The sequence below is a fragment of the Taudactylus pleione genome, unplaced genomic scaffold, assembly GCF_031769625.1.
Source record: "Taudactylus pleione unplaced genomic scaffold, aTauple2 ptg000198l, whole genome shotgun sequence".
Lineage (NCBI taxonomy): Eukaryota > Metazoa > Chordata > Amphibia > Anura > Myobatrachidae > Taudactylus > Taudactylus pleione.
This window is the reverse complement of record NW_028284600.1, coordinates 10,661,548-10,677,565: the sequence shown is the minus strand read 5'-3', so window position 1 is coordinate 10,677,565 and position 16,018 is coordinate 10,661,548. Positions and strand designations below refer to the sequence as shown.

At 42.3% G+C, this 16,018-nt stretch overlaps 1 protein-coding gene across 1 annotated transcript in view; it reads left to right on the top strand.

The window, feature by feature from the left end:
- The window catches only part of LOC148518857 (alpha-2-macroglobulin-like protein 1), a 241,494-nt gene that overhangs the window by 2,512 nt on the left and 222,964 nt on the right, over positions 1–16,018 (top strand). Inside the window, exons 3-7 of the mRNA XM_088476941.1 lie at positions 62–221; positions 3,060–3,112; positions 4,591–4,611; positions 11,194–11,347; positions 11,488–11,572. Of these exons, the coding sequence (XP_088333067.1) occupies positions 62–221; positions 3,060–3,112; positions 4,591–4,611; positions 11,194–11,347; positions 11,488–11,572 (473 nt within the window). The remainder of the gene's footprint in view (positions 1–61; positions 222–3,059; positions 3,113–4,590; positions 4,612–11,193; positions 11,348–11,487; positions 11,573–16,018) is intronic.

Here is a 16,018-nt window from a genome sequence, read left to right as displayed (position 1 = left end):
ATCAAGGATTTCAGACACACATCTATATTATTAATTTTTATTTTGACTTTTCACTCTGTAGGTTCCTGATCCTAAGGAGAAGGAGGTGGTTGGCACCCTGGAGGTCTCCATTCAAAATGCAGGGGAAACCGTCACCAAAAGCAGTAAAGTTCTTGTGAAGAAGAAAAGAACCAAAGTTCTAGTCCAGACAGACAAGGCTGTGTACAAACCAGGACAAACTGGTAATTGAATGGGGAGGAGGATGTTCTCACAAAAATCTTTTTATTGTTATTATTATTATTATTATTATTATTATTATTATTAGTTTTTACAAAGCTTTGACCATTTTATAGAAAAAGTGATTTTACATTTACCCTGCCCAGACAGGAAATGTAAAAATCCCTGTGGCGCTGGGTTTTTCAGACAACCAATGGGTTATGTTATTTATTTAGTGGACTGAAAATAGGATATGTGATTTCTACAGAAATCACTGCGACTTTTTTCTCGCGCCTCCAGAACAGGTCTGATTTTTCCTAAAATCGGTAATTTTAGGAAAAATCAAAAGGACTTGCTCATGGACCCCACAAGTATATGCTGTTTAATTGTCTGCCAACTTTACCTCCATGTATACCATCTTGTCTTCAGTCAGAACCAATGTGTGGGCCATGAAGCACCCAGGTGCTGTAGCTCTGTGCATTAGGTCTAGACTAGAGGCTTATTTTATAAATTCAGCTGTTTTTGGGTCACGGCTGTGGATCTCCTTTTGCCTCTCATATGTAAACTAGGTGGAAAATTTGCTGAAGTGAGAATTTTTAGAGGTGGAGATGTTGCCTACAGCAACCAATCAGATTCTAGCTGTTATCTTCTAGATGGTGCTACTTAATTGTTAAGTAGAATCTGATTGGTTGCCATGGACAACATCTCTATGTCTAAAAACTCTCATTTTAGTAAATATACCCCTAGGTCAGAAGCACAGGAGTGTGTGCAGCTTAATAATAAAAATCCAAACTTGTCTTCATTGTCATTCTAGAAAGGAGCCACCACCATAATATACCTAGGTCTTGAAGCTTTCCAAATGAGAATCATTTTATGACTTGTCCATGAATGATAGAGGAAAAATGACACCATCTCCAGCTGCTAAATACAAGCTCAGTTAGCTTCTGGCACATGTACATTGTGTGCTTATATGCAAGCAACAGTGCTGCTCATTATTATTCCCAGAGCCAGCCCAGGAGCCTTTCCCAAGAAACCGCTGTGTAAGGCTGGAGATGTATTTCATGCACCAGTGTAGCTGGCTGGTAAATGAGAAGTAGGACTTTACATAGACTTAAGGTGTATACACACGGAGCGATAAAACTGAACGATTACGATATCATTCTAATCGTTATCGTTCATATCATTCATTTTTATGTTCTTACCAACCTGTCAACGACAAACAATGCTCCCGCATGGACGATGAAGATATCTTTCATCGTCCATACATGCAGGCCAACTCGGACGATATCATCAACTTTGCCTGTTCAGAGATGTGACAGAATAACTTCACTGAAAGGTATCTTTCAAGTTGTTGGTGGTACAGATCGTACCGTGTGTATGCACCTTTACTGACACATTACAGGGCAGGTTCAATTAGTAGCCAGGTTCTGTCAGAATCATCTAATCTAATCTAAAACTTTTACACAGGTCACCATGGCAGGAGAACCTCGCTCATTTTTGTTCACACTCCATAGAAATGAGTGAGGTTTCCCTCCCATTATTACCCACATTGTGAGATTGCAGTGAGAGGAAGGGAGAGATGAACGTTTATTATTTAAATAGATGTTCCTAGGAAAGTTCACGCACAGCAGGTGCTTAAAACATTGTAAAAGTATATTAATTTAAAGTTTTCAAAATTTCAGAAATGTTATCAAAGCCCTGTGAAAGAAGTGAAGCATAGTTAGACCATTGCTAATATACCCACTCACTGATTACAATTCCATTCACCTGTCATTGGTAAGAGTAGATATAAAGGTAGTAATGGCTTATAGGTGTGCTGAGTTAGTGTGTCACCAACAGAGATGTAACTAGGGTTTTTGGCGCCCAGGGCAAGATGAACTCAACTATGCGCCCGCTAAAGGAGAGTGGAAAAAAATTGGGCATGGCCAAATACTGGAAGGGAGGTGGTCACTGAAAATATTGCATGGTAGGGAGAGGGGGAGGGTTAGGATACTGACCGACAGGTGTTGGTATGCTAACCCAGTTGGGATGCCAGCATCAGGATTTCAAACAACAGAATCCTGAACGCCGACATCCTGTACCCACCTCTCTGAAAGATGTCTGTTTGTCTAGTAATTTAAAGAAGGTCATCATCATACAACAACAGTTCAACCAGACTTGTGCCCCCTCTGAAAAACCTTCATCTTCCTCTTGTGTCTCTCAGCCACACCATCATCTACCCCATGCATCTCTCAGCCACACCATAATCTACCCCATGCATCCCTAAGCCACACCATCATCTCCCCCTGCATCTCTCAGCCACACCATAATCTACCCCATGCATCTCTCACCCACACCATCATTTCCCCCTGCATCTCTCAGCCACACCATCATCTGCCATGCATCACTCCCTTCACTTTATGCCTCTCTGTGTGTCTAACCTCCAATATTATATTCCTCTGTGTGTGTCCCTTCCCCTACCCCCTCCATTCTGTCTCTTAAAGCTACAGTCTAAACTGAGCCCCTAAAAGTCACTCCCATTACAAATACTTTGGCCACACCAAACCATCTAACCTACCACTCAATAAAGCACCCTCCGTTGTGGTTTAAACCAATCCAGGCACACTGTAAATTATAATATTGAACCTATAGACTGCAGTGTAATGTTTTACATTTTAACTACTGTCTATATTACTGTAAATGCAATCCACTATTTCTTTTCATTTTCTTTAACTTTTTTATACATTTACAGCTGTTTTAGCTGCATGTAATAATTGTAACAGTCAGGGTTAACTGTTAATGTACATGCCACTGTTGGGAATTGATTTAATGTTCTGAAAACTGTGATATATTCAAACTACATACATTGTTTTATACTTTTTCAGTGAGATTCAGAATTCTGTCCCTAGATGAAGATTTAAAACCAAAAAACATTTTGGTAAGTCTAAAAATCACTCATTAAGCCAAAAAAAAAAAAAGCTGCGTATTACACAGATTCAATATTCTTTAAATTTAAATTGGATCTCCGCTTCCAGGGAATTATTTTGGCCAAGCAGATTTGTTTATTTTTGTGTTGAAATTAATGTAACAGTAGAAAATCATTTATGTGAAATGTTTACTATTATAGATACATTAGAAAAAAAAAGGAAACAGACTGCAACCCAAATTGATCACAGTTTTAAATGTATATGAGTAAAATAAATTAAAAATAATATTAAATTATGATTCCTTAAATTTTAGTTAATTCGCCTGGTTGAGAAACCACAATAGACTTCTCATGTTAAATAAAATGTATTTAGTCATATTTAAACATAAAAATATGTATTTCCACAGTTATATAGCTGGAATAATTACTGCAATAGGGCACCACTCCAATAGTATATCTGGTTTTATAGCAATGAATATATTATTATTATTATTATTATTATTATTTGGGGGACCAAAGGTTGGAAATTACCACAGCGTCAGGAGTCGTCTACCACCATTAAATGCGTTTTGGAATTAAGTCCTTTGTCAAATTGTAATTTCCATCCTTTGGACCCCCTGTGGGTAAGCTGAGTATTCGGAACTTTGTTTGCCCTAGCTGTTTTATCATCTCAGCAACATTTGGGAGTAACACACGGGAAGGGAGGTGGCCACTGAATATATGGCATGTCAACATGACACGGTACGATCTGTACCACCAACGACTTGAAGGACATCTTTCAAAGATATCTTTCAGTGAAGTCATCCTGCCACATCTCTGAACAGGCAAAGTTGACGATATTATCCAAGTTGTCCTGCATGCATGGACGATGAAAGATATCTTCATCGTTCATGTGGGAACGCGCATTGGTGATCATTGACAGGTTGGCCAGTACATAAATATAAACAATATGAATGATAACTATATGAACGATATAGTTATTGTTCAGTTTTATCGCTCCATGTGTACGCACCTTTAGCCTATGTGCAAGTGCTCTACTAGCACCCAGTTATACCCCTTCAGCTGCACGTGGAGATGTGACTGAGTTGTGTGCTACCCAGCATTGCCCATAGTGGCGTGCGCTCGGCTCTGCAGCATCTAAAGTGTGAAAATATACAAGATTCATCCGCTAGTGTTGAACTTTTTGCATCAGCCCCATCGTGGTTTTCTGTGAAACCGTCATAATATTAATCAATTCAATAATGTTGTAATCTGATCATTTAAGAAACAATTATCCGATGCACGATTCAATTATATCATAGACAAATTTAGTTCAGATCACTTATGATATTTCAGTTTTTATTTCCTTTAGAACTTTTTAATAGATATTTTTTTATTGATTCAAATGCAACACATTTCTTTTTTTTTTATAAAACCAAATCAGAGTTTCTTTTATGTACTTTAATGCGTTATTAATTTCTAAAATATATTTGTTTCTTTGTTTTTTGCAGTTCCCAGTTGTAGAATTACAGGTAAATATATATTTGGTTTAAGCAAATTACAATATACTTGTACTTCTTTAACCCAATAAAATAAGTGGGTACTTTAATGTGGTAGTTATCTAAAAATATAAACTGTTTACCCTAGTTTACCTCAAAAACAGGAAAACAATACACTGTTCATGTCCTTAGTCAACAATTCCCAAATAATGGTGCTAGGAAGTGTTAAAGATAAGGGGTGGTGGCCTTTATCATGCACACTGTCTATGTATACTGTTCCTAGACAACCTTGTTAAGCTTATTAAACACCCACATACAGGGGTGAAGAGAGAAAGGGAGCGGGTACTAAATACCTGTTGGATGGAACCTCCTAGGGTATTGGTCTGCCCCATTAACACTTCTTACATATCAGCACTTTTGTAAAAATTAAGTATTGGGGCCATTAATCTTAAAGGTAACCCAAGAGATATTATGGATATACTTATCTTTCAGACACGATTTGGCCCGCTGTTCCCATACTAGTTGAATGGGGACCTAAATTCATTAAGCTCCAAAAAATACTGCAGTACTAGACTTATAGGGCCAAATGTAATAGGTAGTCTGTTTTAGTAACAGTACAAACTCGCACTTTCTTGCACTTTTAAAAAGTGCGAGTTTGTACTGAAACTCGCAAATTCAATAGACTGCGAACTTTTCAGCTCGAGGCTACTGCATTTGCGAGTTTAGGCGAGTTTAGGACTATGTAAACTGACACCTATTAATGCGAGTAGCATTAAAAGGTGCGAGTTTTAGAGAAGCCATCACAGATCAGTGAGATCCGTGATGGCTTCTGTGTGTGTGCCCTGGAGAGGGGTACCCCTTTATTGGGGGGGTACCCAACTCCCCAGGGATCCCCGGCCTGGACTGACTAGCGGTCAGGGATAATGCTTTGGCCGGGGAAACCGGTGAAAGGTTTTCCCTGGCTGTGGCATTATCCCCCCGCTAGAAAGAGTTCGGTGCTGGTTCTGGAATTTTCAGGGGACCCCTACTCGTTTTGTCCCCTGATTTTCCAGAACCAGGACCAGCTCAACAAAGCCCTGTGCTGGATCTTAATATACAGGGGCCCCCTACGCATTTTGGCCCCTGTAATTTTAGAACCTGAACAGGCTTTATAAAGCCCGGGGCTGGTTATGCTTTTGGGGAGGGGGTGCACGTCATTTTTTTAATATTTAAATACATTTAACATAAGTACACACAGAAACATGTACATATCTCATGGATATGTGCATGTTTCTGTGTTAATCTGACCAGCTCAGGATGTACTCACTAGCCTGAAGCAGGTCTATTATTTGGGGACTTTTGGTAATCTTTTTTTTGCGAGTCTGAAACAGACACTCTATTACATTGGGCGAGTTGATTGTTTTCAATGTGAAAACATCTGGATGCGAGTTTGAGAATGGGGAGTTTTAGTAACTCTGAAAAATGCGAGTTTTAGTGAACAGACACCCTATTACATTGGAGACTTGTGAAAAATTGCGAGTTTAGCACCAAACTCGCAATTTACCAAAACAGACTACCTATTACATTTGGCCCATAGACTTTGCATGCTCAGTTTGCTGCAGTTTGTGAATTCATGAACATTGAATAGGTCCCAATGCTCAAAATATAATACTTTTTGTTCATCATTTAGATATAAATATAAATTGCTTTAATAATACAGTATTTTGGTTGATTGTATCACATTCAGCACATAATAAGTTAATGTATGGAAACAGAGCTTTATACTGTGCTCACAGCATCAAGAATATGGTATTATAGCTAGTTAAGTTGGTATAGTATTTATTAAGCAACTATTAAATATCTGTGTTTGCGATATAGCATATATTAGATATTGGATTATGGTATTTCAGGTGAACATTTTAAAACATATTGTAGTAGAAGTATACTGTATATGTGAGTAGTATATGTGCCCCATGAATAGTTTAGCCCTGTGCATTCTGATTAAAGTACTGTAGCTGTTTGCGATGAGCTGTTTTGTTTTGGCTCGGTTAAAACCGAACTGCTCATCTCTAGTTTGCACCATTATAAAAAATTGTATATGCATGTTACATATTGTACAGTAGGCTTAAGCAAGTTGTGATATTCCAGCTGCTCCAGAATGGCAGAGGTACATTTGACAAGGCCCATATTACTTATTTGAATGCATCTTTATCTTCTGCACATATGAGTGTTTCCAGATTTGTAGCAATCAGATCATTGGAATGCTCACAGAATCACAAGAGTGTTTTGGGAGCTGAGTTTATTGAACTTGTTGGAGGTTATGTTAGAATAGGTAGGGCTGTAGGCAGGAGCTGGCTGACAGCTTTCAGCCTGGGAGGCAAACACAAACAAGTGGCCCCAGCTTTTCTACCAGTACATTGTGAAACACTCTGGAGCTTGGCCACGTTAGAGTAACGCCATCTCCAGATGGCGTTCCCTATAGTAGCCTATGAGCTACTATTTAGTAGTAGCTATTTTGGCCCTGTTGACATGTGCGCCGGCCGACAGCCGCGCATGCACAGTGTGCACTGAGGACCCAAACCACAAAGCTTCCAGCTCTTCACTAGGGCAGGCTTTTATCGTAGCCCGTCTCCAAGCAAGAGGATTTTTGCAAATTTGCATGAAAATATTAATTTACATGCAAATGTGAATTTGGGTGTAAAATATTTATCACAACCACATTAAAAATGCATATTATGATAAATATGACCCTTAATAACAGAAAATTGTGCTTACCTGCCACCCTTAGGTTCAGTTTTGTGGTGTTGAATGTGATTGGTCCTCTGTCCATCCATGCAAAATCTGTTTGCAGCCACCAGCCATGTGGTAAGGGGGCAGATGCACACATGCTGGTAAGGGGCATAGGCACAGATGGGGAGGGGGATAGATGTACCGATGGGAAGAATGCAGAGGCACAGATGGGGAGGGGTACAGACATATATGGGGAGGGGGATAAAGCTAAAATTTTTCAGGCAGTGAGAGATTGCAGGGGAAAGGTGACAGTGGGGGAGACTGCAGGAGAGAAGGAGATAGTGGGAGAGACTGCAGGGGAAAAAGAGAAAGTGGGGAGACTGCCATGCAGGGGATAAGGACCTGTGGTAGAGACTGCAGGGGACATTGGGACAGTGGGAGAGACTGCTGGGGAAAGGAGACTATGAGAAAGACTGCAGCGGAGATGGGGAAAGTTGGAGAGACTGCAGGAGAAAGGGACCTGTGGGAGAGACTACAGGGGAAAGGGAACCAAGCACAGTGGGAGAGACTGCAGGGCAGAAAGGGAGAGTGTGAGATATTGCAAAGACTAAGGGAGCAGTGGGAGAAACTGCAAGGGAGAAGGGGACAGTGGGAGAGACTGCAGGATAAAAGGAGATAGTGGGAGAGACTGCAGGGGAAAAATAGATAGTGGAAGACTGCCATGCAGGGGATAAGGGGACTGTTTTTTAGATACTGCAGGGGACATTGGGACAGTGGGAGAGACTGCAGGGGAAAGGAGACCATGAGAAAGACTGCAGGGGAGATGGGGAATGGGAGAGACTGCAGGGGAAAGGGAACCAAGAGAGAGACTGCAGGGGAGAAGAGTACAGTGGGAGAGACTGCAGGGGAGAAAGGGAGAGTGGGAGATATTGCAAAGACTAAGGGAGCAATGGGAGAGACTGCAAGGGAGAAGGGGACACTGGGAGAGACTGCAGAGGAGAAGGGGACAATGGGAGAGACTGCAGTGGTTAAGAGGCCAGTGGGAGAGAGTGCAGAGGAGAAGGGGACAATGGGAGAGACTGCAGGGGTGGAGAAGACAGTAGGATAGACTGCAGTGGAAAGGGAAAACTTCTGTGTTGTGCTCCGCAGCTGCAGGAATCCCAGCCATTATCAATGCATTGCCAAAGGTATAGGAGGGAGGAAGGAGGAGAAGAGAGGAAGAGAGCTGGGGTGGGGCTACTGCAGATCCGGGGAAGTAAAGTTGATCTGTTGGGGGGAGAGGGCTGAGGGGAGAACCTGTGTATGAGAGGGGATTCCCGGCAGGACAGGTTCCTCCATGATAATCTGGCCCTGCAGCAAGCACCAATGATCATGGCCACTGCTTCACAGAACCACCAAGGCCCCTCCATCTGCTTGGGCCCTGTAAAGGTGTACCTCCTGCACCCCTTGATGACCCTGGTTGTGCCTGCCAGCTGCTTCTCATGCTAATTGCTTTGAAGCAGAATGATGCTGACAGCCTGAAGGGAGGTACAGAAACTTTCCAGCTGTCACTGGTATATTCAGGGCCAGATTAAGGGCCGCAAGGGCCTGGAGCTGAAAATGATCTAGGGCCTATTGTGAAAAGTGAAAGTGTGGCCAGGGCTGGGTGGGAGTGGGGTGCCATGTGGGTGTGGACAGTGCCTTGTGGGCATGTACACCCTCTACACTATCAGCCTCAAATGTCTTCCTAAATACATAACAAAAGAATAATGATGATGGCGGCGGCCATTTTCCCAGTGATCTGCGCATGAGCAGAGAAGATGTCCCAGGGAAAATAGGCGTGGGAGTCATTTTCCCGGAGACTCGCACATGTGCAGTAGATTCTGGCATGAAGCCAGAATCTACAGCACTCAATGCTTGCACTGACACCGGACAGAGAAGAGGGGGCCCAAATGGAGGCAGCACAAGGGCCCCCTCCTCTCTTAAAATCCCCCTGCACCAGCGGATCTCTCAATGTCACAAAACAGCCCAGTACTTAACCAGTGGGGTGGTTTATTTTAGTACAGCCATGCTCATACAGACTCTCAACATGGAGTGGAGCTTCAGCAGAGCATACGGGTCACCAGCTGGCGACTGTATTTAGGAAGAGGGACAGAATACAAGCAGTTTCTGGCAGTTTGAAATGCAGTGTTTTCACTGAGCAAAGTGGAATATGTCTGTGTCCCACTGTGGCACTCTTTCACAGTGAAAGGATGGCATCGCGCATGCGCAGAAGACCAGACAGCGGCCATCTTGGATGGAAACCCCCATGTGGAGATTGCACAGTAATGGATTCGGCCACCTTCAGTTTCATAGGGGACACCCCTACCTCCTCCATTGCCTCTGGTGCACTCCAGTTTGTGCGTCAGACACATATTAGCAGTGCTGTACTTTCCTTGCTCCTGGACGTTGGGTGCAATGTGTGTAGCAGACCTCCAGGAATGAGACAAGTCACGTTGCTGCTGTGCAGTGCTGCTCCTGTAAGTGGCTAGTGCACAGTCTGGAGCAAAGCATCGGGCGACTCTCAACATCAGCCGCACCCACCAGGTCATTAAAACCATCCATAACCGTTCCATTAGTGCTGGATAAAAGCAGCATACGCTCGGTCAGGGGTTTGGTTGTTGCACAAAGGAGTACAGATAAGTCACAGGTAGGTGAGGGAGGAACATTCTGGCAGTGGATTAGGAGACTGGGGGACATAAAACCATGCATGCTCCCTCTGCTTTGCATGAATCATCATCACCTTTACTACTGAGGATAGTGGTGGTGATTAAGTACAGAAACAGGGAATAAAGTAAGGACTAGTTCCATGAGACATTTATATGCTGGAGTCTCTCCAGGACTACATTTCTCATTATTTTCAGTGCCTGGCTGCTGTCAGTCTATTAATTTGCTGAAGGTGGAGTTGGGGTGAATGAATGTGGCGGAGCTTCGGATGACTCAGGGGCTGATCTTCGGGCAACCCGGCAGTAAGGGGGGCTTAAGCCAGAGGTGGGGAATTGGTGATTCAATGCTTCCGGCTGCCAAATCATGAAAAGACAGCTGGACATTTGTTGAATGGTATGTGCAGTAGCTGCCCTAGTGCTGCACAATTATAACGGCCCGAGGGCAGATAGCACCCTGCCCCCCAGCCTAGCCTGCCCCTGGATGTATATTACTGGGTGGTATCATTGAGTGGGAAGATGAATTGAGATGAGCAGCATCCAACAAAGCATTCGATAGGAGGGAATCGGTATGAAGTCCCGGCAGTCGGGATGCCTACTGTCAATATACCAAAAGCAGCATCCCGATACTAAGGATCCCGACAAGAGTCTGGTAAGTATAGTAACCCTCCCCCCTTCTCCCCCTAACCCTCCTTTTCTGCATCCTAACACTAACCCTCCCCACCCCGGACCCTTACTTTAAACCTCCCCATTAGTGAATAAACCTAACCCTCCCCCCTCAGTGCCTAACCCTAACCCTTCCCCTTAGTGCCTAAACCTAACCCACCCCTAGGGGTACCTAACCCTAACCTCCCCCTCCCCTAGCCTAACCCTAACTCCCCCCCTGTAACGCCTACAGTAAGCCTAACCCTCCCCCCCATGGCTAAGACCTAACAAGCTCTGCTATACTTACAAAAGGCATCCCAGATGTCAGGATTCCAGTGTCGGGATGTCCACTACTGTCAGTATCCATTGGCCGGTCTTCTGACCAGGTAGTGGCTTTTCAGCACCAGGATTTCATAGGTGTCATAACTACATCCCGATAGGAGATATGAAAGAATTTTCATACAGCACAAAGTAATAACAGTATGCTCAGATCCTGCTAAACTATTGCAGTCTTATAATGGCAGCAAACACACCTGTGTATAACATAATGGTCATACAACCAGCTTGTTTCTTCATTTAGGATCCAGGAAAGAACCGGATTGGTCAGTGGTTGAATGTGAGCCTCCAACAGGGAATAGCTGAGCTCTCCCTTCCTCTGTCCTCTGAGCCCCAGCTAGGAGAATATTCCATCAGGGTAAAGGACACAGTACAAACCTTCACTGTAGAGGAATATGGTGAGGAGACTTCCTATTATACAATATTTAGTACTGTTTTTCTGTATATTTCCCATGTTATTCATTACGGAACCCTAGTAGCGCATTAGAAATAAACAATAACAATGTTTAATTCATGTTTTATATATATATATTTACAGTGCTTCCAAAGTTTGAGGTCACCCTGGAGTTCCCAAAGTTTGTTATGTTTAACAGTGAAAACTTCACAATTAAACTATATGGAAGGTGAGTATAACGATGGATATGTGACAGAGCTTTAAAAAATAAATGAGAATTTTTTTGTTTAGTATGTATAGTAGGACTACAGTATATCCACTGCAGGCGTCACATTTGTAGAATGGGCACATTTATTCTAGGATTATAGAAAGAAAACCATTTGGAATATCCTATGATTGGTGACATCAAACTAAATAGTCCCATACAAAAGACACCAAGGGATTAGCATAGTGAGAACACGGTTTTATTTTGCTCAAAATTGCTAAATTTTTCCATAAATCCAACATATGTGGCCTGATTCTGATTTGTGAGATAAGCAAAAAAGAGTAACTAACTTTGTACTGTGGTAAAACCAGGGTTCACAGCAGGTAGGGCAGATGTAAAATGTGCAGGGAGATTTCGATTTTAGAGGGGTGTGTCCAGACCATACTACTCTCCCGGAAGGTTTGGGAGACTCTCAAATTTGCTGGCAGTCCCGTGGACCTTTGGAAGAGTAGGTTGCCCTCCCACATCCTACTCACTTCCTAGCAAAGTGGGCACTATGGGGAGGAAAATGGCTCAAGTTATGTGTAAATGGGGAGGGGACATGACCAATATGATGTGTTTCTAAGAAAGTCATTTTATATTGGCACCACTTCCTCTTAATCGGAATCGGATTTTACTGGCCAAGTAGAAAAATAGAAGGAAAGGGATAAAGATGAACAGCGCTAGAGGACTAAATACTACATCATAAATGAGTATTGTGTAAATCCAATTAATATACAGAATATCTGTAGTCCCAATTCAAATCAATAATCAGGGATCTATAGAACATTAATACATCCTGAAATTAATCCTGGATATCTATGCGGCTTAATTAAAAATATCAGTTTATTAACATCTAGGATTGAAAAATTGTTATTCGTAAATAATCTGTTCCACAATATAAACAGCAATAATAAAAGGTATATTAGGCCATGTGTAATGATAAAATAGAAAAAAAGGATAATAAATAATAATAAACATAAAAAATTTAAAATAAATATATAATAACAATAACAGATCAGAAAAGTAAATAAATAAATAAATAAATATGTATCATGAAATCATTCCAAAGAAGATCTGCAGAAAATATCCATATGAATTGATGAATAAATAGTGTATAAAAAGGAATTGAAATGAGAAATCAATCTCAAGGGGCAGTCTCGTTTGGGATATTCGTGTATAAATAAATACAACCACAGTCACTGGTCTACACGTGTGGGTCCGGAAAATTATCCAGCTGATATAGTTACCAGACTTTGTAAAATGTCCACAGCCTGAAAGTGATGCAGATGTCCCTGCACTGGCATGCTGACACATGTGAGTTGCAGCTGTTTTTCATTAGTGTCTGCATAAGGGTATATAAAGCCCCATATCGAAGCATTGTATATATCCCTACTGAGGAAGCTGTGGGATCTACCACAGCGAAACGTGTTTGGTACTTCATCATTTATACAGCCCTTGGATTTCTATGTGGACTTACTCTCCGGACCAGCACCATTCATAATTTTCCAGCTTTTCTTCTTCAAGCGTCAGCATGCCAGTGCAGGGACATCTGCATCACTTTCAGGCTGTGGACATTTAACGAAGTCTGGTAACTATGGGCCTGATTCAGACCCACTCGCGAGCGACTGTCCGCTCGCAAGTGGGTCGATGTTATGGACTGAGCATGCGCACGACGGAGGGAGCTCCGTCGTGCGCATGCGCCAGACGCGACAAGCGAAGGAAAGTCCTTCGCTCATTGTGTCCGATCAAAGGGGGCGTGCTGTCAATGTTGATTGACAGCACGCCCCCTTTGGTGGGCGTGCCGGGGGCGTGCCTCCCTGACGGGGGCGTTCCCACGGGAACGCCTCCCGTCAGAAGCCGGCCCACTGACATCACTAGTGATGTCAGTGGGAGTGATTTTGGCTCTGATAGAGCCAAAATCACTCCGGAGCTTGCGGTTGAAAACCTCAACCGCAGGCTCCGGCTCGCAATTTAGATGGTCGCGATGGTCTCGACCATCGCGGCCATCACAATGCACGCTCGTATAGCTTGTGGGTGGTGACCCACAGCTATACGAGCGTCCAGGAGGACGCTCCATGAAAATGGAGCCCGGCCCTCATTCAGAGCGTGCGCTCTGCTCAGAGCGTACGGCTCTGAATGAGGGCCTATATCTGCTGGATAATTTTCCGGACCCACATGTGTAGACCAGTGACTGTGGTTGTATTATTTATACATGAATATCCCAAACGAGACTGCCCCTTGAGATTGATTTCTCATTTCAATTCCTTTTTATACACTATTTATTCATCAATTCATATGGATATTTTCTGCTGATCTTCTTTGGAATGATTTCATGATACATATTTATTTATTTATTTACTTTTCTGATCTGCTATTGTTATTATATATTTATTTTACATTTTTTATGTTATTATTAGTTATTATCCTTTTTTTCTGTTTTATCATTGTACATGGCCTAATATACCTTTTATTATTGCTGTTTATATTGTGGAACAGATTATTTACGAATAACAATTTTCAATCCTAGATGTTAATAAACTGATATTTTTAATTAAGCTGCATAGATATCCAGGATTAATTTCAGGATGTATTAATGTTCTATAGATTCCTGATTATTGATTTGAATTGGGACTACAGATATTCTGTATATTATTTGGATTTACACAATACTCATTTATGATGTAGTATTTAGTCCTCTAGCGCTGTTCATCTTTATCCCTTTCTTTCTACACATTATTAGGAATTGACACCTCCTTTTGAACGAGCTGCTTGTTGATAGCGCCAACTGATATTTCTTCTGTTTTTCATAAAAATAGAAGGAATTCATTTTGGCGGCTGCTCCTCCCATAACATATAAAAAAAACAGCAACCATAACACACCCATAAAATAAAGAAACACTCTCATACTAATAATACAATATATCACAGAAGCCAGGACCTAATATTCTCTAGGCTAATCCCTGATTATTCAGCACAATAACTGCCTGAGGATAAAAGCTATTTAAGTGCCTATTAGTTTTAACCCGGCACGATCTATAACGCCTACCTGACGGGCAGCACTGAAACAAGTTATAACGGGGGTGCGTTCCATCTCTCATAATATTTTTTGCTCGCCCTTCAATCCTAGTCAGATACAATTCTTTACTAGGAGGAAGATTAACACCAATAATTCTTTCTGCTGCCTTGATTACTCTGTCCAGTCTGTTCTTCTCTTGTTTGGTTATCGATCCATACCATACAGTGATCGATGTACACAGAACAGACTGGATTATCGCCGAATAGAAGAGAATTAACAATTCCTTTGGAAAGTTACATTTTCTGGGCTGTCACAAGAAATACAAACGTTGCGTCTGTATTGGACATCCACTTCAAGTCCCTGGATATCACAGAACCCAGAAACCTAAAGTTTTCCACCACAGACACCACGCTATCTCCAATAGTGAGTGGAGGTACCACAGGAGAGTGCCTCCTAAAATCCACCATAATTTCCACTGTCTTCAGCGGGTTTAGCTCCAGGTTATTTCGACTACACCAGTGTACCAACTTCTCAGTCTCTCGTCTATAAGCAAACTCTCACTGTCCCGGATGAGGCCAATAACCGTGGTATCGTCTGCAAATTTCAAGAGCTTCAGGTATGGGTCACTCAAAGTGAAGTCATTCGTACTGTATGTATAAGGAAAAAAGCAGGGGGGATAGAACACATCCTTGGGGAGACCCCGTACTAATCATCCTAACACTTGATGTAAATCTCACAAGCCCAACCTGCTGCTTCCTGTACTCCAAGAAATTAACAATCCAGCAGCAAGTAGCCATTGGGACTCCCAAACTAACAAGTTTGCGATACAATAAATGTGGGAACAATTGTGTTAAACGCCGAGCTGAAGTCCACAAACAATACCCTTGCATATGTTTCTGGCAAATCCGAATGCTGGAGAACATAATGCAGTGCCATGCAAACTGCAAAGGGTCCAATAGGGGCCTTGTAGTGTCCTTCAGGTGGGTTAACAGTATTCGCTCAAATGTTTTCATGATCACAGACATCAATGCTACTGGTCTGTAATCATTCAACCCCTTTACAGAGGCTTTCTTAGGCACTGGAACAATCATGGAAGACTTCCAACAAGATGGAACTGCACATGACTCCAATGAGTGATTAAATATTCTCGTAAAAACAGGTGCCAGCTGTTCTGCACAGATCTTTAAACTTGATGGCGATACCCCATCTGCACCAGGAGCTTTCATAGATCTCAGGCATCTGAACAACTTTTCGACATCCTTCACCCCCACCCTTATTGCAGGTACCATTCCCATAGAAATAACGGGAGGATCCTCCTATCGAACAGTAGAGTTCAAATTAGTAATCAACCCTGCAAGGGGTGGGGCCTAGTGACACATCGCCCCTCTCCCACCTCTAGTCAGCTGCATCAC